This window comes from Conger conger, chromosome 11 (assembly GCF_963514075.1).
Source record: "Conger conger chromosome 11, fConCon1.1, whole genome shotgun sequence".
In the NCBI taxonomy this organism is placed as follows: Eukaryota; Metazoa; Chordata; class Actinopteri; order Anguilliformes; family Congridae; genus Conger; species Conger conger.
Genome location: NC_083770.1, coordinates 19578501 through 19604069, shown reverse-complemented (window position 1 = coordinate 19604069; position 25569 = coordinate 19578501). Strand labels below are relative to the sequence as shown.

Genomic DNA, 25569 nt, shown 5'->3' with positions numbered 1-25569 from the left:
TGTTTGCAGGGCGGTGCAGTAGCTGGGAGTGTAGCTTGCCACTCCAGCATGACTCAAGGAAAGGTACTGTGTGACATACACACACACACACACACACACACACACATGCACAAACACACAGGCACACAGAGACACACACACACATTCAAATGAGAGAGGCCTCAGGTCCGTGGAGTACATAGCGAACAAATGCTAATACGTATGATTGTAAATATTTTATAAATCCAAACCTCATAAATGTGCATTTGCCACCATCATCATTAAAACACCCAGTTTCTCATTCCACATAAAGCGTCATAAACAGAGAAATGTGCACTGAAGGCACAACTGCCATAACCACTTCCCAAAGTGATTTTGTTAATTTACCATGAACAGAGGAGCTCACTAACGGGGAACCAGAGACCTGTAAGCCAGGCTGCCCAACTCTAATCTAACTGGTGCTGTTTGTCTTAAAATGGCGTTCTCTTTCCCCTTTAACATGTCAATGATTGCATCTCACAGTAAAAGGCTCGGCCCCTCCTCTCTGTGATGTTGTCTGTTTTCATGAGCAGTGAGGAATGTTGTTAGCATTTTTTCTCTCATTAGACCTGTATGTTGGAATTGAGACAGGCTTCTGTGCTCCTCAATGGTGTCACTCCTCTCTCTGTCCTGTAGAAGGCGCTGTTGTACAGTGGAGTGAACCAGCTGGCCTATGGGAGGCACTCGGGAGAAGACCCCAGGAGAAACGCGCTGAAGACCATTCAGAGAGCTGCGCTGCTCTGCCCTGGTATGACACTGCACACACACACACACACACACACACACACACACACACACACACACACAGGCACAGGCACACACACACACACACAGGCTCACGCGCACACACACACACACACAGGCACACACACACACACACAACACACACAGGCACACACACACACACACACACAGGCACACACACACAAACGCGCACACGCACACACACACATGCTTTGAGTCATGAGCACACAAATGCACACATAGACACTCCCACTTGCTCGCACAATCACTCACACAACACACACACACACACACACACACACTCACACAACACATAGACACTCTCTCTCTCACACATGCACACACACACACACACACACAACACACATGCAGACACACACACACACACACACACACACACACACACACACACACACACACACACACTCACACTCACACTCACACACAGAGTAACAGTAACACAGATGAGCGGTTAAGTTAAATAGACACTAAGCCCCTCCCTCTCTGTGTCAGATGACCCGGGGGTGTGGGCGGCCCTGATGGCTGCCTGTCACACGGAGGCCACCGCCTGCGTGCTGTCAGGCTCCGCCCCCCGCCGCCAGGGCCTGGAGGGCATGCTGATGTCACGCGTGTCCGAGAAAGGTCAGTGCAACGCCCACCTGGCTACGTGAGGATTTCCCATCAGCCTCTCTGTCAGTCACCTGACCCTGAGAGTTGTGGACTAAAGGCCTGTTTGTAGTCCAGCGACAGAGTGACGCTCGACTGACATCACAGACGTTCACGGACATTCTACTGTCGCCCCACGTAGACTGTGGTCGTTGTCCTTAGCAAAAAATATAAACGCACTCCAGTCACCCAGACGACAAACCAAATGTCACTGCGACCAGCGACAGCCATTGCACATCATCGTCCCAGCAACGCTCTGCCGCTGGACTGCAAACTGGCCTGAGTTTAGGGTGGCAGTTTGCTGTTGAGAGCCGTGTTGTTGTATCCTCTCATTCTCTGTGACTGATGCAGCCGCTGCACTGCTGCTGGTGTCCTGATGTCACTTTTCAGCTGTAAGCCGGTGTCCCGCACAAGTGAAAAGCTGTACAATTCAGTGTGTAATGGAAGCCTAGGGCCGTTCTGTGCAGGAAATATCAGAGCCACCTCCCAGCTGTAATGGGAAATGTGTGTCTGATTTACAGCATGAAAATACTTGTCACTCATCAGTTAGGAGATAAGGATTTAGAGTGAATCCTCAGACGCAGTTCAGCTCAATGGACCAAGGCTCCAGTGGGCTTCAACCAACTAGGCCCTGTGCTTTTATTTCCTCAATGAAATACACCCGGCCTTTTGCGGGTCACCTTTTAAGAGAGTATTCTCTGGGGAACAGGGAGCACCTAAGGACAGGTAGATTAAGCGGTTGTGGTAGAAAGCTTGTACACGCTTTTACTGAAGCCTCAGTCACCCTGACCTTCAAAAAAGTATTTTCAGGTTGAGAGATTTGACAAATGCACCCATCTAAATGGCTGGCAGGGGGTTGAAGAATGTTGAAGAATTTTGAGCTGTATAGTGTTCTGTTGGTCTGCTGTGTGTGTGTGTGAGGAAAAAATACTTATTTTAAGCCTCTGGGCAAATGTGCTTGTGTTGAATGTGTGTGACTATCTGTTCTGACTGTGTAGAGGATCTGTAGTAAAAGCTGTAGAGGATCAGTGTGTGAATGTGCTGCTCTCTCTGTAGTAAAGGGTGTAGAGGATCAGTGGGGATCAGTGTGTGAATGTGCTGCTCTCTCTGTAGTAAAGGGTGTGGAGGATCAGTGTGTGAATGTGCTGCTCTCTCTCTGTAGTAAAGGGTGTGGAGGATCAGTGTGTGAATGTGCTGCTCTCTGTAGTAAAGGGTGGGGAGGATCAGTGTGTGAATGTGCTGCTCTCTCTCTGTAGTAAAGGGTGTGGAGGATCAGTGTGTGAATGTGCTGCTCTCTCTGTAGTAAAGGGTGTGGAGGATCAGTGTGTGAATGTGCTGCTCTCTCTGTAGTAAAGGGTGTGGAGGATCAATGTGTGAATGTGCTGCTCTCTCTGTAGTAAAGGGTGTGGAGGATCAGTGTGTGAATGTGCTGCTCTCTCTCTCTCTGTAGTAAAGGGTGTGGAGGATCAGTGTGTGAATGTGCTGCTCTCTCTGTAGTAAAGGGTGTGGAGGATCAGTGTGTGAATGTGCTGCTCTCTCTGTAGTAAAGGGTGTGGAGGATCAGTGTGTGAATGTGCTGCTCTCTCTGTAGTAAAGGGTGTGGAGGATCAGGAGAAGCCCCAGGCTCAGGCCCTGCAGAGCTGGGTTCTGCAGCAGGCTGTGACCTCACTCAAACAGGCCGGCCAGCGCTCAGAGGCTGAGGCCCTCTGTACACAGGTATGAACAATAACCCTCTCTCACACACACACACACACACACACACACTCTCGCACAGACACACACACACACACACACACACACACTCGCACAATCTCACACACTCTCGCACAGACACACTCACACACACACACTCTCACACACACACACACACTCTCACAGTCTCACACACTCTCACTCACACACACACACACACATACACTCTCACATAGTCTCACAGTCTCACACAGATACACTCACACACACACACACACACACGCATTCACACATATATACTCTCGCATGCACGCACGCACACAGTCTGTCCTCCCTCAGTGTGGTGGTGTGCCCCTCTCTCAGTAGAGTAGTAGTGATGTCATGCTGCTCTATCTGAGTCCACATCATTCTCAGCTCAGTAAGGACAGGTGCTCATATTGATACTGTCACTGTAACAGCGCCTACACAAGCCTTCAGTGTAGCACAACAGACACAGCAACGCAGAAGGTACCACCTTTAGATGTGATTCTGTCAGCCAGGAGCTACCTGTTTCTATTTCTGTCTCCCTCTATCCGTTTCCCTCGGTCTCTCCTCCACTCTCTATTTAATGATAAGAGAATATATAGTCCAGAGAATACACCATCTTTCTTAGCTGGGATGATAAAACAAAAAGAAAGATGCTCACGTGTTCTCTCATGGTCTCCCTGTCCCCCCTCTCTCTCTCTCCCCCCTCTCTCTTCTTCCCTCCCCCAACTCTCCCTTTCCCCCTTTCTCTCTTCCTCTCCCCCTCCCTCTCTCACCCTCCCTCTGCTGTCCTCTCTCTCTCTCCATTTGCCCCCTCTAAATCTCCCCCTCTCTTTCACTTTCTCTCTTCCCACCTCTCACTTTCTCTCTTCCCACCTCTCCTCTCCTCTTCCCTCTCTCTCTCTCTCTCTCTCTCTCTCCCGCCCCCCTCTCCCCTCTCTCTCAGGTGCTGAGTGTGACTCCAGAGGACCCGGCCGTGTTCCTGTTGTTGAGGCAGGTCCAGTGTGAGGTTCTGCTGCTGTCCGGTGCCGGTACCACCCTTCCCTCCTCCGTACTGGACCAGCTCAGCTCCGCCGTCCTGGCCAATCACAGCTCCGTATCCGCCTGGCACGTGAGTCCTGCCCCCACACACACACACACCTCACTTCATCTGCATAACCATTATCAGAAGCCAGGGGTAGGCAACCCAGGTCCTGGAGTCCCATAGACGGTCCAGGTTTTACCTCCACCCAAACCTAAACTACATAACTGGATTAATTAGTTGTAGTTAATCAGGTTAAATGAATGCAGGAGACCATGTGCTGCAGGCTCTCAGTGTTTCACCATGCAGAATATTCAGCCTCAGATCTTTAGTCATCCATCCAGCTCCTGTGATCGAGCTCAGATGGAACAAAACCCAGAAACGGCCCTGGCACTCCAGGAGCAGGGTTGCACTACCCCTGCCCTAAATGATCCACACAGTCCGCTGTTCTTCCTGCACTTTAATTTCACTGATAGATTTCCCTCCGGCAAATGAAAAAAGCTCTCACGGAAGATGAAATGGAGACCGTTTTTTTATGTTGCAGCATTTTAAAAATTCCACACTGTCCAGTCCTCAAGCACTGCTGCCCGCAGACTATAATGTTGCCAGCTAATCTGCCAGTAATACCATGTTCAAGCAAGGCTCCAGAACCGATATACTGGATGGAGTGTACCTAGCAATTGAGCTCTGTGTAATTTCATCATTGTGTCAGTTCTCTTAGTGCAGGCTTTACTCTTCAGGGGCAGGTCCACAGAGACCTAATACCCAAGCACAGGCACCAGGCCCTGCTGCTTGTTAAACAACAGCTTGACGACCCGGTTCAGGAAAGTTTTAATGATCGGGTAACCGCACAACCGCTTCCAAATAATTACCTATCACAGATACAGTAATGCGAAACTGCTTCGTTTGGGGAACGTGGCGTTTTGCCAGATGAGGTCAGCGTTGGAGAGATATCCTGTGAGCAGGAGCGATGCCAAGCTTCGTCCTCTTTGCTCTGTTCGTTTACAAACGAGGCTGCGCCGCGTTTTCTTCTTAGGTATCGCTGTTAATTTATCTCCAAATGTGCAAATAAAGCTGGAAGCTGTTTTATCACACACCTGTTTCTGCAGCTGAGCTAGCGCTGGCTCAATAACCCAAAATAAAAACATGTCCCTCATTTTAAAAGGGTTTCATTTTAATCTAGTGCACAAATAAATACTACTGTGTGAATAACAACTAAAAAAAGGAACCGTAGGTCCAGAGATTATATCAGTTACATGACCGGCAAATAGACTTCTTCAGTATTTCTGGGAAGAGCTTGTCTCAATTCACAGAATTGGACCGTTTCGAGTCAATGGTTTTCATTAAACTAGCATGGTTACTTTCGTTGTAGAAACATTTGTCTCTCTACAATGAAATCGGCAACTGAAATTCTGGCAGAAAAGAAATTACAGGCGGCCGGTTTGATGTCATCTTTGTCGTCGGGCAATTCTAGTATGTCTGTAACGGCAAATAATTCACGGATCATCTGTGGTCTTGCATGACTAACAACGCGAAAGAATGTGTCTTTCTTTTGTAATTATGAAAGCTGACATGGTCGTTAAGAAGTTGACACACTGTAGGGCGTGTAAATAGTCTGCCATTTCAGGTTATCCTGAAAAGCCACGGCTGTCATCCCTGGTAATTTGAGATCATATTTGTGAATCGGACATGCCTTGTATTGAGACCGATTCCTCATAAATATGCGTAATTTAACTCAATGCAATCCTTTTGTGGGTCTGAGTGTGTTTTTAGATTGGTGTATAACAGGCATGTTTTACAATGATTTCTCTCTGCTTTTTGAAATACTTGACTCAATATGTCTCTTGCTCTCACTCTCTCTTTATCACTGTGGTTTTCATTCTCTCTCTTCTCTCCCCTTCCTCCCTCTCTCTCCATCCTCTCTTGCTCTCCCCCTCCCTCCCTTCCTCCCTCCCTCCCTCTCTCTCTCCCACTCTCCCCCCCCCTCTCTCTCCTCTCCCCCCTCTATCTCCCTCCTCTCTCTCCTCTCCCTCTCTCCCTCTCCCTCCCCCCTCTCTCTCTCCTCTCCTCCCTCTCTCTCTCCTCTCCTCCCTCTCTCTCCCTCCTCTCCCTCTCTCCCTCTCTCTCTCTTCACTCTCCCCCCTCCCCCCCTCTCTCTCTCGCCTCTCCTCCCGCTCTCTCCCTCCTCTCCCTCTCTCCCTCCTCTCCCTCTCTCCCTCTCTCCCTCCTCTCCCTCTCCTCCCCTCCCCTCCCCTCCCCTCCCCCTCCCCTCCCTCTCTCAGTGGCTGGCGGAGGTGTACCGGGCCCAGGGGCTGCTGGTGCAGGCGGTGATGGCGTACAGGCAGAGCCTCCAGTTGGCCTCCCAGCAGGGCCAGTTTGGGGGGCAGCTCTCCAGCCTGCTGCGGCTGGCCCTGCTGGCCCTCCGGCCCTGCATGGTGGGTCACCCTGCCCCCCTCTCACTGTGGAGCTGGGGCCTGGCTAACCAGGCCTGGTGCTTCTCTATTATTTCATGCCTGGCATGCTAAGTAACTGTCACTAGATGAAGAAGCTAATTATGTTAGCATTAATCTGGACTTATTGTTCTTGGGTGATTTTAGCGGTTAGCTTCTTGATCTGGGGGGATGTTAGCTTTAGCATGCAAAGTGACATCCCAGAAGATGCAGTCGAAGAAGCACGGGTCCAGACAGAATTGGCCCCAGCTGTTGTTAGGCAGGCTCCAGCTCTACAGAGGAAATGCGCATAAACAACAGAAAAGCATCCACCTACAAATTTACAACAGTGGACACGCACATGGTAATACACACACGTGCAGAAACAACCACAACCTCACACACGCACGCACACACACACACACACACACACACACACTCACTCACCATATTGTTGTGTTTGCTTCAGGCTAATTTCTGCAGGCTGTGCATAGTCTAACATAGTCCAGCCCCATCCCTCCCATACCCTCCCCTCAGCCCCACCCTCAGCCCCGAGCCTGTTCTGGCCCGCCCCACCCCGGGACCGCAGGTTCCAAATTGAATTAAAATCATTTGGACGGAGGACTGAAGCTTTTTTGGCCCCTGCAGTGTTCCTGATTTATCAGGGGTTTTTATTCATTTGGTTTTTATCCCAAAGCCCTTTTTCCCTACACACAGTGTTTCAGGCTGTAATTTGCAGTTTGCTCTGGCTGTAGCTTGCTTCTCTCGATAGACACATAAAGGTATTACTGCATGAAAGTAAAAATGCTTGGGGAAGTCGAGGCTTTCCCCAATTGTTTTCCCCACCCTTCGAGGGTCTTTCGCCCCACTGGTTTTTTTACCTCATGGGAATGCTCTTTGGAGGTTCAGGTCTGCTGTTTGTCCTTTTACTCCATTCTATTACTCAGTGGCCTGTCGCATAGGGGTTAAGGTACATGACTGGGACCCGCAAGGTCGGTGGTTCGATCCCCGGTGTAGCCACAATAAGATCCGCACAGCCGTTGGGCCCTTGAGCAAGGCCCTTAACCCTGCATTGCTCCAGGGGAGAATTGTCTCCTGCTTTATCAGGGGTAACTGTAAGTCGCTTTGGAAAAAAGCTTCAGCCAAATGACATGTAATGTAATAATGTAATGCACTCTGTAAAGCGCATTTGTCTTCTCTAAAAAGCACTATACAAACAGACATTTAATTGAATGGAGCTGTAAAACAGATCCAGTTGGACCTCCATCTTGTTACTGAGCGTGTGCAGTGTGTGAGCCCTGCACTGTGGTGTCGTGCTGTGGGTCCCTCTCCACGCCCGCCGTAGAGACGGTTCCCATGGTGCCCCTCTCCCCTCCCTCAGGCGGGCGTCCCGGGCTGTGAGTGGAAGGACCTGGTGTCGGAGGCCACCACGGAGGCCCTGAAGCTGGGCCCCTCTCCCGTGGCCAGACTGCTCCTGGCCCTGCTGCAGTTCGCCCTGAAGATGGGGGCCAGGTGCGTGTCCTGCAGCAAACGCACCCCTTATTCGTGACCCCCAGACCCTGGGTTCAGGTAGTATTTGACGCAGTTTGCCTGGTGCATTGGAAGAAATGAAATGATCCCAAAAGTGTAAACCCTGCCCATCTGCTCCTCCTTGCAGGCTCATATGCACCAGGCAAGCTCAATTGAGCACAGAAAAGTATTTGAATCCGAAACAAATACTACTTGACCCAGATCTGGTGACCTCAGTCATGGAGCCACTGTGCTCCTTGTGAAACATGCGTTCCTATAAGTGCTTCCAACAGGAGTGTCCAGTCTTACTGGAAAAGGGCAGGCTTTTGTTTTAGTCCGTCACTATGACACCTGATTGAACTAACTAACCTTGGTCTTCAGTCATGACATTTATAAGTAGAATTAGGGGCCTTAGTGCTAGACTAAGACTAAAGCTGGACATATATTGACATTTTTGTCACATTGTTTTAAGCTTTATGTTTACTGTCCATTCTTTCTTCCTCATTGACTGTTTACTTTGTGTTTTTATTTGGAAAGAGCCGTGTATCAGCAGGTCTCATCCTTTATTTTGAATATCCTTCCTTCTATTCATTAATTCTCTTTACTTTATGTTCTTATTTGGAATGAATGTTATGTAAGAAGAGCCACGTATAAGCAGTGTTTATTGTTATTATTTATTTTTATAATGACTTCTTTCCTCTTGGCAGTTGGAATAGAACTCGCCAGCAGGAGTTTTTAACAGAATCAGGAGAACCTGGAACTACACCATGAATGTGTGTTTGATTTCGTTCCTCTGGAGCCAGCTGGTCTCAGTGTTAATGAAAGAACTGAAAACCAAACCCTGTTCTCCTGCTCCTATCCCAGAAGTCCGCAGTCAGGGAACACTGCGTGGGCAGTGTAGAACCTTTTCAGACACACATCTGATTCTACTTATCAAGGTCTTTGTTGAAAACCCTGATTCATTAGTTCAGTCAGGTGTCTTAGCGCAGGGCTAAAACACAAACCTGCGCCCATACCGGCTATTTTCAAAATATCATTTTCAAAATCGACTCTCAATTGGTTGGCGGAGTCTACTCCACAAGCATAACAACAGCAGTGACAGAAGATATCGTTGGGATCACTTTTTCCTGCGATTCTTTCCAGCTCCATGAACGATGGAAACAACAAAAGCAGATCGAAATTCATCTGAATTCACTGGGTGCCAAAGTAAATAATGGCAGATGTCATAGCCAAGAGATGATTCACAGAATGTTACTGTTCATCAGTGTGGATGTTCACAACATTATTGTTACAGCTGTATTTAAAGTTCTCGTTCTTGGTGTGGATGTGGCTTAAGATTGCACTCCCCTGATTTAGAGAAAGGGGTTTGGAGAAATGGTGTGCACGCAACATGCAGGATCTAAGTATTAAGTTTTATAAGGAAGGCCAAGTGCTCAATAACCGTCCAAATGAATAACCATAACCCCCCCCCATGCAGGGAAACGCGCCGTCTCTTGGAGAGGATTGTCTACCCCTCCGGGCCCGGTTGCCCGGAAACGGTGGTGTCGGTAGCACGTTGGTACCTCCTCCGCCACCTCCACGCCAAGGACGACCTGGAGCTGATGGACGTAAGACATTGGCCCACACACACGTCTGTCACTCCAGTGACGTCTGCGGTCAGAATCTGCACTGAAATGGGATTCCATTCTGTGCAGTTTTCAAAGGGAAGGGGGCGTGTCTTCACCTTGTCCCCTGGGGGGAGGGGCTGCGGGTGTGTCCTTGCAATTGTTCTGGATTCAAATACTTTACTGTTTTCGATTTGTCTTGCCTGATACAATTGAGCCAATCATGAGGACCAGAAGGCGGGGTTTGGACATTTTGAGAGTATTTCATCAGTGCCAATACACCAGACAAGCTCAATAAAGTGTAGAAAAGTATCTGAATCCAAAACAACTCTGGATTTGACCCGGGGGTGATCCTTACCTCATCTCCTGGGAGAGGGGTTGTGCACCGTCTGTAGATTAATGGTGCCTGACTGATGACGCAGTGTAATGAATCGCAAAGAGAGAGAGGATTTGTAAATAGGATAATGCAGGAAAGGTGGGTGTGGGCAGCGCGACATCAATTATTCAGCCCTCAACAAACATTAGCCCTTGCAGCCAGCGCACCTATGATGGATGTGGTCTCACAATCTGAATTGTGAAGACAAAAACTCATTAATTTCATTAGCCAGTGGTCAACCTCAGAGGCGTATCACGGATGTTTAATTTTAATGCAGGCCTTTATTCGCCAAGTTTAAGCTCATTGTGTGTCTGCCCCCTCCCTCTCCCTTTCTCTCTGTCCCTCTCGCTCTCTAGACCCTATTGGACCAGGCCCGAGCAGTCAAGGACAAAAGACTCCTGGAGTTGCACAAGCGACTCTGCCCTTAGCACTACCCCTCCACGGGAAGATATCAGGGACGAACCTCATGAACCGTGCAGCCAGTCAGCAGCCAGCCCTGTGTATGCGTGTGTGTGTCTGCCGCACCGTGCCCGGTGTACGCTAGTTTGTGCATAACCTTTTACAGCTGGGAGCGGGGAATCGTGTAAACGCTCCCAGATGTGGGGATGGGCGCTTATTAAATAATGGAACATGGGGTCTCTGGGTCCAGGCTGGAGAAAATGGCCGAAGGCACTCGGATTCTTCTCTATGGCCTTCTTCAGATGGTCCGAGCGCCTCGTTCGTTTGTCTGCGGCTGAACGCAAAACTGCTTTGTGCCTAAGGAATGCACTTGATCTCCGCTTAATTTGCAATAATGCATTGCAGAATGTTTACCAAAAATGGGGTTTGGGGAACAAGTGATGGTTTTAGAGAAGGGAATTAATGCTGTAATGAACTAGGGGGACTCGTGTACCATTTTACTCCTCGTGAGTAATGTCTGAAATGCGTCGAGTCGAACAACTTCAATAGAATTAAACCAGAAAGAAGTGAAAAGACACCAAGGACGTTTATGTGTTGTGTTTTTATGACTCCTCTCTAAAACTTTAAGAGTTCACTGGGAGCACATATCCTTGAAGAGGAGCGGAGGCAGATATATGGAGGGAGATTTTTCATTCACTTGTATTTACTGTTGATGGTGATTTAATGGTCTGAGTCACGCTTCACCCAGAGCTGACGAGGGTGGCTTTACCTCCCGAAGTGCTTCCAGTTCAAGTCCTCAAATACTTACTCAGCTTGTGATGCTTATTGCAGAATGAAAGACTCCTGTCGGCTGTACATTAATGCAGAAATCACATAAATGCACATAATGCAACCAGACCTGGGTCATTTCCGTAATTGTTTTGGATTCAAATACTTCTCTACACTTTATTGAGCTTGGCTGGTGTATTCGATCCTATGAAACACTCTCAAAAAGTGCCAAACCCACTTTCTGGTCATCTTGGTTGGTTCAATTGTACCAGGCAAGATCAGTCGAATATATAAAAGTATTTTAATCCAAAACAATTACGTAAATGACGAGGTCTGAATGGAACACCCAGATCGTAAATGGATACTGGTCAATGCAAGTAATGCTTCACACGCCAAAAAATGCTGTCTACAAGACCAGGGTCACGTTCAGCCCTGACAAAACGTAGCAAAACGTTTATTTAAACAGAAACGGTGGCGCGAACATCCTGATGCAAACCGTGGACTGACAGTACGGTTTGATCCTATGGCGTCTGAGAAGGCGTTTCCACGTCTACGTCATTATTAATTTGGGCTACACGATGGGCTACACCCCCGACACAACGAGAGCAAACATATCTCAAAGACTCGCAAAACGTTGCACACCGCTGGGAAAAACATATCGTTCACCACAGAAACCATAGCAAAACGTTTTCACATCAAACATGCCCCCGAACTCCTTGACCTGTTTAATTCAGAGGAAATGATACAATTGCGTACAACGACTACACACACATCATCTTTATTGTAAGCACTTGGATGATTTATTCGGCACATTCAAAAATATGAATCATTCAGTGAGAATTCGGTAAAGTGATAATTGTGTAACTTTGAGTTATCTGATTGTCCTTACAGAGAAGGATGACCACACATTTGTTCTGGTCACAGCTTCACACAATGACTGGCATTATTTTCGGTCAAAACAAAAATGTTTCACAAGATGTTTGCACTTCTGCTTTGAACACAAGCCTCAATCACAATTTTTGGAGGAAAAAAGCTCACTTTCACATTACAGTTTAGCTGACGCTTTTATCCAAAGCGACTTACAGATGATTAACCTAAGCAGGGGCCAGTGCTCAAGCTGATCTTATTGTGGCTACACTGGGGCTTGAACCGCCAACCTTCCCAGTCCCAAGCACTTTAGCCCCCCGGGCTGTACGCTGCTTCCACAATATTGAATACAAAGTTTTGTACCTGGGGAGATGACATTTATTGCTGATAAACGGCAAAGTGTTGAAGAAAAACTGCAAGCTTCTCCATTTGAAGATCGATTCGGTTCAGCATTCAATCAACATGTCAGTGCTGCCTCTACCTGGCAGGCCCTGGGGCCAGACCTTACGACCGTGCGTCCAGCGTCTGGTCTGCAGGGCCGCATGGATCGGGGCCAAGCCTCACGGGTCTTGCAGGGCCACCACCTTCCTCCGGATCTTTTTGATGTCCTTCTGCAGGTGCTCCTTATCTATGCGGGCCTTGGTGTCTCCGATCTGCCTGAGGGAGCCCATGGCGTCGTGGATGGACTGGAACCCTGTCCGGAGAAACGAAAAACGCCGAAATGCTCCGTGAACCCACGCCCTCCTGTCCACCTCTTCAACACTTTTATTTGTCTCACACTTTTTACAGAAGACTGTCGTAAATACGCTTTACGGAGTATCAGAAGACCCAGAAGGTAAACAAGCGCCAAGAAGAAATTACATGAACTAAAAAAAACCTCAAACTGGCGAGAAAAAAGTCCCCAATGGGAGGAAGAACAGGGGAGAAAAGGGGGGGCCATCCTCTGCTCCCGGCAAGGTCTAATGGAACCTGTAAGGTGAAAATGGAAATTCATCAAGAAATATTTAGAGGGGCAGACGGGAGGATGGTGGATTAGCGATCGCCACTCATTCCCTGGAGACGGCGGTGGAGGTGATTGATGGCGCTGCCTGTATTTACCACACAGATACAGGCCAGGGCTGCAGGTATTTAGCGCCGGGTTGTTTATGCTAACGGTTTACCGTTTTCTCACTCTAGGGACTCTCAACCACGGCTTTGTACAGTCGCTCCACCTTATCAGCATTTGGGAGCCCCCTTACATAGACTGTTCCATACCTGGTCTTTTAGTTACTTTACCCTTTGAAGAGTAGGTGTTTTTGGAAAGATTTTTCAAAGATCTAAGTCTGTGTTCTGAAACTCCATTGCATTCAGTCACAAGTAGTGATTGTTGGATTGGAATATTGTGTTAAGAGCATTCTAATCACATATGTGCCCTCATGCCTAAAAGGGTTAATCTCATCAGAGACGTCAGTGTGGTGAAAGTTACCGCTCTGTTATGCATCTAATTTTATGTTATCTTTTTTTGTTATATTGTATATATTAATACAGTACATGGCCTCAGCGGTTTGTCAGGGCGTCCCAGTAAGATCCACTAAACGCCTGCCGCAGGAACAATCGGAAGGCCTGTTAACAACGGCGGCGACTGCAACCCTCGATTGATTAGGAGAACGATGAAGGGCGGAAACCTGGCTCGTTTAGAACAGAGCCCCCTCGGGCACTGTGGAGAGACGCCGCTGACTGCAGATGTGTCAGCCTGCATTACCCCACCCATCTCAAACGCGGCTAATCGAGACCTTTCTAAAGATCGATCCTGACCGCACGCATACTTTGCACTCCAAGGGTGCGTTCAGAAGACGGTGTATCACAAAACTTTCCGCAGAGGGCTTAATGGGAATTACTGCCCGCATCTTGGGATTTTGAAGTGCGTTTGATGAGCTTCAGACTTTACCTCCTGTCAGGTCTCTGTATGAAGCACTTAGCAAATTGATTGGTGGTATTTCTCAAAGCAGGACTCAGGAGTTGACTGGACAGTTGTCCTAACTGTTTTAAGACTCAGGCTTTAGTCCAAAGGTTTCATCCAATTGAAAACTTTTCCAGAAGTTAGCTGGCTAATTATTTTAGCCTGCTCCAGAAAAAGCACACCCTGTCACAGTATTATGAACTATTACAGTGTGTATGCAAACAGTGCCTTCCTCTTGATTGGGAAACCTTTGAGAAACTTTGGAGGCCTCTCTCAGCAAGAGCATCGGACTCATAATCACCACAGTTAAATGTTCATTGTTAAATTGAACATTAGAGGACATTTGATCTTTAGATACCTTTAGCATGTGCAAAACCTTTTAGCACATGCAGAACTAATAACAAAACAAATACAAGAGGTGGAAAGTCCGGGGGTCAGAAAGTAAAAATCCTGCCGTGTTTCTCGAGCTCTGCCAGATGATTTAACCTGTTGGTTCTACCAAAAGAATTGTGCAAATCCAGGTGATATGCACAAAATACTGGTGAAGGCTTAAACTTTCTGAACCTGGATTTTCCACCTCCAATCATTGGTCATTTTATTGGTGTGTGTGTGTGCTGAAAGCTTTTGCATGTGGTCTTACTACATCTGACACTTATAGTTTAACAAACACTGTCAGAGTTATGTTGACGCTGAATGTTTTGCTGTGCGTGACCGGGTCACACTGACCGGAGTGGTACTCATTCCTGATGAGGTCCAGCTCCTCCCACAGCCTCTTCTCCAGGGCGGCGATGCGGGCGACCATTTTGTCCTCAGAGCGCTTCACCTTGTCGATCTTGTGCTCCTTCTCCAGCTTTCCCTCTGCTTTCTCCACCCGGACAAACAGCCGCTCAACCTGCTCCTGTAGCCTCCTCTCCACCTCCTCCTGTGGACACGCCCCCAGCATGCACTTCTGCATTATAACCTTTAACCCCCAGGCTAGCCACAAGTACAGGCAGCCATTTGCAAGGATGTCCGGCTCCCCCTGGTCACCGGTATACTACTGAACCCTGAACACGGTTTATTTATTGTAATTTTGTGTTTGTGTTTATTATGGGCATTGTATTCTTTTCCTTTTTGTACCAAAAACCTAATTGTGTGGCAAAGTTTCTCAATGTCAGGTGGGAAGTAAATTAGTTGACCATTTTTGACACATCAGGTCGAGATCAGCACTACACAACCCTGTTCTTGGAAATCTACCATCCTGTAGAACAGCGCTACTCAACTCCACGTCCTGCAGGCCGCAGTGTCTGCAGGCATTTGCACCTACCGTGCGCTCCACCACCTGATTTCACTAATTAGCTTATCTGAACCAAGCAGGTCAAATAATTAGTGAAATCAGGTGGTATAGCGCACGGTAGGTGCAAACGCCAGGCACTGCGGCCTGCGGGACGTGGAGTTGAGTAGCGCTGGTATAATGCATACACAAGCAGTCAGTCACTGATGTAACCCCCCCCCCCCCCTCTCCTGCCCACTCACCATCCTGTTCTGCAGCTGGGAGCTCAGCTGCTGTCCCCCCTGCACTTGTGTCTGCGCAGAGCTGCGCAGCTGCTGCCCTGTCCACTCCTGCAGCCTGTCCACCCTGTCGCCCAGCTCCTTCAGACCACCGGCCGTCCTGTGTGTTTGAGAGAAACCCGCATCGCTGCGTTAAATCGCCATCTCACACTGCACACCGTCCAGCAGCAACGCTTACTTTGGCCCTGGGCTGCCCAACCCTGTTCCTGGAGATCTACTGTCCTGTAGGTTTTCCTTCCAACCCTAACAGCACACATCATTCAACAGCAAGAGCAGGGCTGCCCAACCCTGTTCCTGGAGATCTACTGTCCTGTAGGTTTTCCTTCCAACCCTAACACAGCACACATCATTCAAAAGCAAGAGCAGGGCTGCCCAACTCTGTTCCTTGACATCTCCTGTCCTGTAGATTTTCCTTCCAACCCTAACAAAGCACAGCTCAGTCAACAGATAGAGTAGGGCTGCCCAACCCTGTTCCTGGAGATCTACTGTCCTGTAGGTCTTTACTCCAACCCTAAAACACAGCACCACTAGAGATCTCTTTCAGCTGCTAACTAGTAGAATCAGGTTAGTGCTGAAATCACCGTGTACAGGACGATACGTCTCTAGGAACAGGGTTGGGTGGCCCTACTTCGGCCCAATGCGTGGACCCAACCCTCCTACACCATTTCTTAAAACGGATAGTTTAAAACATGCATTTATGTGATTAATCTGTAATTCATCAATGTGTGACCACTGAGGTTCATTTTCAGCGTTTTCAGCCCTGTATGCTCAATAGAAATTCTCAGTCAAAGCCGATGACACATCCATACTTCAAGGACAGTGTGTGCCATTTCTTCGTTTGCTCTGCAAGGTCGTTGTGTTATTCAACGTGTGGTACAAACACTTTGTTGCAAAGTCATGAACTGCTTTAGCAGCACCAGGCTTCGTCATCTTAAATCATCTCAAACATCAGGGCTTCACTCTCTCTCTTGACTGTGCTCATGTTGTTACAACTTGTATGCCGTTCAACAGATGCGACTATTCTGTTTTACAGAGCCTAGTCAACCATGAAGGGAATGTGATGGAGGATACAGCCCAGTTTTCTATTTAAAGAAATCCTCAAGGTGAGCATTGTGGCTCTTAGAGACGCTGTAGTCTTAAACAATGCAGAGTCATTTCTCTGTGATGAAACTGGCAGTCTTATCGCTTATTGATGTCCTCTAGCAGGAGGCCCACTGAAGACATTAATTCCTCTTTCTCTGCAGTAGCACAGAGGGGGTGTTTGTCCTGTAATGTGACTCTCTCCACATCCCAAACAGCGGTATACACAGGGGAACTTTCCAATGTGGTATGATGGAATGGGAGAGGCCCAGTGTGATATGGGCACATTCACTGTGGGGTGGGGTCGCTACCCTAACACATCCCCTGTGGGGTGGGGTCGCTACCCTAACACATCCCCTGTGGGGTGGGGTCGCTACCCTAACACATCCCCTGTGGGGTGGGGTCGCTACCCTAACACATTCACTGTGGGGTGGGGTCGCTACCCTAACACATCCCCTGTGAGGTGGGGTCGCTACCCTAACACATCCCCTGTGGGGTGGGGTCGCTACCCTAACACATCCACTGTGGGGTGGGGTCGCTACCCTAACACATCCCCTGTGGGGTGGGGTTGCTACCCTAACACATCCACTGTGGGGTGGGGTCGGTACCCTAACACATCCCCTGTGGGGTGGGGTCGCTACCCTAACACATCCCCTGTGGGGTGGGGTCGGTACCCTAACACATCCACTGTGGGGTGGGGTCGCTACCCTAACACATCCCCTGTGGGGTGGGGTCGCTACCCTAACACATCCCCTGTGGGGTGGGGTCGCTACCCTAACACATCCACTGTGGGGTGGGGTCGCTACCCTAACACATCCACTGTGGGGTGGGGTCGCTACCCTAACACATCTCCTGTGGGGTGGGGTCGGTACCCTAACACATCCCCTGTGGGGTGGGGTCGCTACCCTAACACATCCACTGTGGGGTCTGTGTCCCTGTTCAAACTCTCTCATGTCTGTCTGTCTGTCTGCCTGTCTATGTATCATGCTTTCTAGAAATTAAATTACTCTAATGTTTCTCTAATGTTAAAACAGCATTAGGATATATTTGATTTCTGCTGGACTCAAACATTGTTAAAGCCTGATTTACTGATACCTTTAGCACTGGCAAGACATTTTATCCAACCCTGGTCCTGACGAGCTGCAGGTTGTGCTGGTTGTTACTCTGCACTTAATCAATTTGAGCAGTCCAGGGTTGGGGACCACTGGTATAGACACTCTCTCTAGAAATAGGTAGCTATAGGTAGCTCATAGTCATAACATAACTTGCCTCACCCAAAGACCTGATAATATTTGTATTTATAGAATATGGAAATATGGCATATGACCCACGTGGCGCTGAGGAGCTGTGCCTCCTTCTGCAGGTCTCCGTAGGTCTTACTCAGTCTGCCGCTGTGCTCCAACAGCAAGGCCTCCAGCCTCCGCTCCACCTTCGACAGCTGGACAGACGGACAGAGGGTGTGAGAGAGGTCACGAGAAAGGGGCGGAATGAGAGGAGGGGACAGGGTGAGAATGGAGGAGGGGTGGGGGAAAATGGAGATGGTGATGGTGAGAGGAGAAGATGGGTTGCTTTAAGAAGTGAGAAGGAGGAGAGACAGTGGTAGAAAGAGGTCAATGGAGTGCGAGGTTAAGAGAGAAAGCAATCAGAGAGATAAAATCAGTCAACACACATTATTCCCCAACATAGGATACAGACCTGTGAACAAAGAGTAAAGAAAGAGTTTAAACAAGATACCCCTTCTGTGTGGGATCGGTAGGTTGAGGTTTCTCCAAAAAAAACAAACACCCATTCCTGATTCTGCCACCGAGGTAATTAAAGACATAAATATGACTCACTCTACTCTCAGATGCCAGAGTGGGCACAGCAAGCCCCACTTCTACACCAAATCACCAGATAATGCAGCGTGACAGCTTTATTCTATAATCAGTCAAGTGCTCCAGTAAGGATCAATGGCATCTGTGTTACCTGGAAATCTATGTGACAGGGCCAGGAGACGGCTTTTGAGTGCAGTAGCCATTTCTCATGGGTGACAGCCATGTGGCAGATCCAGTTAATTGGAGATGGATGCAGAGATTACCCACGGAGAAAATGGTGCTCTTAATGGAGAGGACCGACCAATCAGCTACAGAGTCTATATTATTTCTGTCCAACCACTTTTTCTCTGGCTGAAATGTGTCTCAGAAACTTTCTTTTTACGGTTTAAAATGTCCATACAGCCCATGACAAGGCACATAAAGTTAAAGCAATAAGAGCATTACTCTTTTCGTAGAGATATAGAGGATTTTAGCTGTTACCCATTGAAAGTTTAGAGTGGACTGAAGCCGTCTTCAAGCCCAAACAGCCTTCTATACCTGTGATTCCCAGCCCTGTTCATAGAGATCTGCCATCCTGTCGGTTTTCATTTCAACCCTAATTTGGCACACCCGATTCTACTAATTAGCAACGAGATCTCTAACTGTTAAATGAGGTGTGCTTTTTTAGGGTTGTAGTGAAAACCTACAGGATGGTAGATCTGGAGGAATAGGTTTGGGACCCGTTGTTCTACCCTAACCCGGTTCAGTAGAGGCTCTCACCTGTAGCTCTGTCTCCTTCAGCTGGACCTCCACCCCCGCCCGGACCTCCAGGACCTCCCGCTGGAGTTTGTGGACCTCTGAGCCCCGAGCGTTCACGTCCCCGGACAGCTTGGCAATACTCGCGTCACACCTGAGCGATGAGGCCAATATCGGTTCTTTCTGAAATACCCTGAAAATGGCTACGCATTCGCAAGTGAAGTGCCACCATAAGAAGCCATCATCTGCCGAAGTAAATGAACTTCCAGGAAGTACTTTTTAAATGCTTACCTATGCAACATTACTACTGTATTAATCTTTTAAATTGTGAGATCACATTCATATGTGATTAAAATGTTCTTAACTGAACATTCATATGCTAATGTAACAATCACAACTGGTAGCTGAAACAATTGTGCTCTGAAGTTTTCATACGATTCATTGTAAAATAAGCCCATATAAATACATTATGGGGAAGAGATGGTTTGGCCTTGCTAGTGTAATTAATGTGCAGTATAAGGGGATGGGGGAAAACATGACGACATGGATCGACCATAATTAATATGAGGAAATTTATTAAACTTGGGATGTCATTTTAATCATAAACTACGACCAGAAAGCTTTTTATTATGCTATTTTTCTTCAAGTACCCTGTTTTCAGAGCCTCACAAAGTAAATATGTTCATTCATTTTACATCATTACCGAGCATTCATGAAGATGTTGGCTAGCTACGTAATGCCTCCAAACATTCACCTCTTAGCTGCAAAGACTTCAATTCTCCTGTATGTTAGTAATGTGAACACAAAACAACATCTTATGAATATTGAAGATTTTGGGGATACGTATGTACGTGTATTTATTTATGTGTCTACTTATGAATGGATAGGTGTGCCTTGACATGGAGAAGGCAGAAGTTTTTTAGACAAGTGGCATCTTTTGGGGGAAAGTTCTGGGCCATTTGGTGAAGTAATGAATGGAGGAGGAGTAGCTGTAAGAGTTTCGATTGGGTAGAAAATCTATCGAATCACTCAGCCATTGGCTGTCTGTCTGCACCCTGGTGACCTTCTCCGCAACAGGCTGTCCTTTAATCATGTCCAGACAATTGTGGCAGTGCACAGCGTGGCCTACCACTCCTGAATATTGGAGCAATTCATCTACCTGCCAATGAACCAATATAGTCTCACATGCCTGTGCAGAGTACATTGGACATACTGCAGACCCAAGGATCAAGCCTGTCTTACTATACTATAACATCATATGCTTTAGGTCAGATTATAAATACAGGTGATCTTGACATAAGACTAAATACTACATATAATGAGCTCCATTGGGTGGCCTGAGTTATTCTCTACGTGGTGAAACCAAAATGTGTAAAAAAATACCCTTGAATAAAAGCCAAGAATCAGTGCTTTAACCACACATGAAATGTTTGATTATAAACCTAAAATTGTGGAGTACATAACCAAATCAAGAAAAGAAATGCATCTTTGTACCAAACATTTGTACCAAACATTATGGAGCTCACTGTTCTTCATCTCGTTCCCACCATCTGATACACAGGTTTCAGCCCGTATCTCTGCTTGCCTGAGTGACATCCAGAGCTGGATGGACAACCACCATCTAAAGCTCAACCCAGGTAAGACTGAAATAATATTCATCCCTGCTAATACCTCTCCCCATCTGGATCTCTCCATTTCCCTCGGGGATATCACACTTACGCCATCACCCAGTGCAAGGAACCTCGGCGTGGTGATGGACAGCAGACTGTCCCTTTCCGAGAACATTGCGGCGGTGACCCGGTCATACAGTTTCTTCCTATACAACATACGGAGAATCCTCCCCTTTCTCACCCCCTACTCGACCCAGCTCCCGGTCCAAGCGATGGTTCTGTCCCCCCCGGACTACTGCAATTCCCTCTTGGCTGGCCTCCCAGTGTCCGCCATCAGACCCCTCCAACTTATCCAGAATGCAGCAGCTCGTCTGGTCTTCAACCTTCCCAAATACTCACACGTCACCCCCTGCTTACTTCCCTCCACTGGCCGCCTGTCATGGCTTGCATCAAATTCAAAACATTGGTGCTAGCCTTCCAAGCAGTTAAGGGGTTTTCCCCAGCTTACCTACAAAAAATCATCAGACCCTACACCCCTGCCAGACCTCTTCGTTCAGCCTCCACAGGCCGCTTGGCACCTCCCCCTCTCTGAACCTCCACCTCACACTCACGACTACTGTCTGTTCTGGCTCCATGGTTGTGGAACGAACTCCCTGTTGAGGTCAGAACTGTAGAATCTCTCCCCACCTTCAAGTGCAAACTGAAGACGCACCTCTTCAAGCAGCACCTCTCCCCATCCCTCCCTACCTCCCTGTGAACCTTAATTGTTGTCTTTGTGATTTAATTTGTGTATTGGTATTTTTAGTTGGCTTGGTAAGCAGTGTTTGGATAGTGTAGTTTGGTCGCTTTTGCTTTGTTGTTTGTTTGTTTATTTGTTTGTTTAAAAAAAATAAAATAATAATAATAAAATTCAAATAGGCCCTGGTCCTTATCTTTGTTGTACAGGTACCAGTTGAAATTGTACTTCCCTCTAGGGTATTTCAGCACACTTAACCCTGGTTATAGGTATGCACTTTGTTGTACGTCGCTCTGGATAAGAGCGTCTGCCAAATGCCATTAATTTAATGTAATGTAATGTTCTGTACATGAAAGGAGATTTTGTGGTACCTGGCAACCCTGCCCCGGAGGTCCCCTATCCCTGCCAGGTTCTTGTGGTCCAGGCTCTGCACAGCAAAACTGGTCCCTGAGGTGATGCTGTCCCTCTGGATGATCTGGGTCTCCAATACCTGGTGGGGGGAAGGGGTGGGAAGGAGTGGGGGTTCCGAAATGAAGCCAATTACATCAGCTGGTGTAAAACATACAATGTTGATACATACTATAACAGGACAGCCAAGTGACACAGAGCTGGAGTATATTTACCATTTCCCATGAGGAAATAAATACAAAGGTGTATGGTGTATGGTCCATTCCAGTCTATCACCTTATGTTAGTCCTGTTGCAATACATTTCAAAAGCAAAAAGTGTGTTTGTTTTAATGTATTTAATGATCTTTGTTCAGGTTTGCTGGACTCTACTGACTGATGTTTTCCTCAATTGCAGAGGCATTGTTTTTCTTGGCCGTTTGCAATATAAATCTACTGGGTTCTGTTTATTTCATTAGGCTGTCTAATATCACTTTGCCAGTGGCCATTCTGGCAAATGAGGAAATTGGCATTGATTCACTTCATTAATTTCCCTTATATGCACCATTCCTATATTACATATTTATTCATCTAAATGGTCCTATTGGCACCCATTCCCAAATCTGCCAGCCATTTATTAGACGTTGTGAAAAAGAATAGTTTATCGCACACAAAATGTCTGGGGTTAGAGTGAGATATTAGGCTGTTCTGGTGCTCCGTCTCCAGGCAGGAGTAGCTCTTTGAGTCTGAGAGCCGGGCAGGGAAGAGGCATGCCTCGATATCTTTGCTGAGCTGCTTCACGATCTGTGTGATGGTCTGGATGTGATTCTCCAGGAGCCTGTGGGACAGAGCCTCTGATTGGACAGAGTCCTGGGTGGCGCGCAGGTTGGCGATAACCTCCTCCTTCACGCGGAAGGCCTGCTCCAGCAAGGTGGTCATGGTGCGCTCCTGATTGGTCAGTCTGCCCTCCAGGAAATCAGACCTGCACAACAGGATATATTGTGATTTCTGATGTTCAAATTTCAATTACAGCTTTTAATGTTGACTACAAAATTCTGACTGGTCATTTAAATCATTTTGACTAACGAATATAACGAGTGTCTAGCGAATATCCATGAGAACAATTATACCGTTGTTTTACATGGTGATTAAGGAATAAATGCTTTCCTTTTTTTTCTCGGTGTGTAGAAACAATGCAAATAAAGAATGCTGCAAAGCAGACACTGGACAGGACTGCCATTACACATTACTGTAGATCCAGAAGGTGCATGCTCTGCACAGATTAAATCATTCTACTTCAGGATGGAACTTTGGTACTCTTTCCAAGCATTGAAAACAGCCCTACATCCTATACTCTCAGAAAGCCTACATCATGCACTCTCAGAAAGCCTACATCATGCACTCTCAGAAAGCCTATGTCCTGTGCTCTCAGAAAGCCTACATCATGCACTCTCAGAAAGCCTACGTCCTGTGCTCTCAGAAAGAAAGGTACAGTATCAACACTTGTCAGTGGGGTGGCATTCTACCCCTAGCCAGCAATACATAATTATTATTTTTCAAATCTTTTTTGCTTGTACTTAATAATACCCAAATTAAAAAATGTTGTACTTTCAGGGTACATTTTTGAAATGAGTGCCTTAAAGAGCAAGAATATACCTCCACTGTGCCTTTATTTCTGAGTGTGCCTCTTTATGCTTCTCCATGCGCCAGAAGGACATTTGGTAGCTTTTGTTCACAGCCCTCCAGGGAATTCCCAAAACAAGATTTTAAATTGACTTGCTGCCCATGCAGTTTGTCATCCTCTTGAATGTTTTTGCAGAGGGACAACTTCAGAGTGGGACAAATAAATCAAATGCCTGTTTTTGGTGTTCATGGCTGTTTTGCTTTACAGTTTTTTACAATCACTTTGACACTAATTTCAGGACCTTGAGGTTCAAACCTGTAGACACAAAACTCAAAATGGATAATCAAAATTATATACATTTTTTACAGTATTCTGATTTTTTCAATGATTCCACTCTCTTCTACTGTTTCCGCCATTCCTTTTATTTAGAACCACAAAAAGACCATATTGAAACATGTATCAAGTATTTTTTCATGCTATAGTAAAGTATACTATTTACTTTTTAAGTATTGTATAAACAATGAAACAGTGAATCTATAGGTATCTTTGGTGCGGGCAATCTAAACAAATGTTCCTATTGTATTTAATGAAGAATGAGGAATTTGAACCAATGAGTTTGGAAGTGCAAGATTTCTTCAAAGATATGAATGCACGACGCATGTGTTGAACAGGCGAACGGGCTGTGTTACCATTTTGAGTGTTGTGTCTAAGGTTTCGAAAATTGAGCACAAGCTTGTGAGATTAGGGTGGAAGTGATTATAAAAAAAACTAACATTCAGATCATGCAATACTATTTTCATGGTAAGATACAGTCATGGTAAGAGTCATTCATTGAGCCGTAAATGCACATTGAGACTGTTACTGTGGCGTACTTGTGAGGGTCGGGTTTACTAAGCTGCATGGTTGTCTCGTGCGCCATTCCTCTTCGTGGAAGCAGATTTTTCTGTAAAAGATGGATGGCAGCAGATCAATATCCTTCATACCATCAATCTATAATTCGGAGAAGATTTGGACTATATATATATAACTCTTTGCTGACGGTGTTATGTATCTCTTTACTACAAGTCAGATTCATATTTCCTTTACTGACTGATATTTTGGTCTGGCAATACATTTTTCATTTGGTTAAGTGCTGCTTAGATCTTATAAAGAACCACACCAAATGAAGAGGTCATGCAATATCTGACAGCTATTTTTATAGAACATAAAGTGTCAGTTTCACTGGATATTTAAAAAGATTTAAGTGCTTTATGAATGCTTAATTAATCTTTAGTAGACTAAAGCGGTGCTTTAGTGAACTAAACATTACCAAATCCTTAGCAAATACTTAGATTCCACAGAAGCTATTAGCATCTAAAGTAGACATCTTACTTTCCTTCATGGCACCAATATGTATAAAAACTTCCCACTTCAAGCATTTGTGTCCATTTAATTATAATAAACAGTCCTCCACAAAACTAAAATATGAAATATTTTCTCCAGCATTACTGTACTTACAAAGTGTCAACAGTTGCTCCCTTGACAGTACGCAGTGTAGAATGTGTTTGGGCTGGTCACCTGGTTACCTGTGCTAAGGTGTGTCTGACACTGCATAGCCTTCCTGACAACCTGATACTGTATCTCAAGAAAATGATGTTGCTCAAACCAGTTCAGAAAAACAAGGGTGAAAGAAATAGAGGGAGATAGAAGAGGTAGGATTGAATGGAGACGGTGCCTGTGAGAAATGGAGGGAGAAAGAAAAACTAAGAAAAAGGCAGAAACTCTTGTCAGCTTTCAAGACCAGGCTTGAAGCGATGCTAGACACTATCTAGCTTTTAGGTAAACTAAGCATTAGGTACACATTAGAGGTAGGAGAATGCGAGCATTGCTGGGCTGAATGGCCCGTTCTTGTCATGTTTTGTAATGTTAAGAGGTAGGAAGAAATAGACCTTCATGAGAATGGAGAGACGGGTAGAGAGAAATTAAGAAAGGGAGGGTG

At 46.6% G+C, this 25569-nt stretch overlaps 2 protein-coding genes across 3 annotated transcripts in view; one reads left to right on the top strand and one right to left on the bottom strand.

Moving 5' to 3' along the window:
• Positions 1 to 11059, top strand: part of skic3 (SKI3 subunit of superkiller complex) — a 33776-nt gene extending 22717 nt beyond the window's left edge. For both annotated transcript variants that reach the window (XM_061260055.1, XM_061260054.1), the window contains exons 33-41: positions 10 to 63; positions 655 to 766; positions 1276 to 1404; positions 3020 to 3144; positions 4091 to 4255; positions 6448 to 6600; positions 7976 to 8106; positions 9581 to 9710; positions 10440 to 11059. In XM_061260055.1, coding sequence (XP_061116039.1) covers positions 10 to 63; positions 655 to 766; positions 1276 to 1404; positions 3020 to 3144; positions 4091 to 4255; positions 6448 to 6600; positions 7976 to 8106; positions 9581 to 9710; positions 10440 to 10511 — 1071 coding nt within the window. In that variant the 3' untranslated portion in view covers positions 10512 to 11059. The remainder of the gene's footprint in view (positions 1 to 9; positions 64 to 654; positions 767 to 1275; positions 1405 to 3019; positions 3145 to 4090; positions 4256 to 6447; positions 6601 to 7975; positions 8107 to 9580; positions 9711 to 10439) is intronic.
• A 1528-nt stretch (positions 11060 to 12587) lies between these two features.
• On the bottom strand, positions 12588 to 24510 carry fam81b (family with sequence similarity 81 member B). Its single transcript, XM_061259393.1, has 8 exons — positions 24464 to 24510; positions 22742 to 22949; positions 21954 to 22072; positions 19261 to 19390; positions 18019 to 18125; positions 15572 to 15707; positions 14783 to 14978; positions 12588 to 12811 (listed from the first exon to the last, which is right to left on the bottom strand). Exons 1-8 carry the CDS (start codon positions 24508 to 24510, stop codon positions 12678 to 12680), a joined length of 1077 nt encoding a protein of 358 aa, XP_061115377.1. The 3' UTR covers positions 12588 to 12677.
• Positions 24511 to 25569: the final 1059 nt, after the last annotated feature.

What these genes read in the sequence shown, in the direction of transcription:
- fam81b (XM_061259393.1), bottom strand. Translation starts at nt 24,510, where the DNA reads ATGGCGCACGAGACAACCATGCAGCTTAGTAAACCCGACCCTCACAA. An exon ending in AGTAAACCCGACCCTCACAA is followed by an intron (nt 22,950 to 24,463) that starts GTACGCCACAGT and finishes CCTGTTGTGCAG; the next exon opens with GTCTGATTTCCTGGAGGGCA. An exon ending in CTCCGGGGCAGGGTTGCCAG is followed by an intron (nt 19,391 to 21,953) that starts GTACCACAAAAT and finishes CTCATCGCTCAG; the next exon opens with GTGTGACGCGAGTATTGCCA.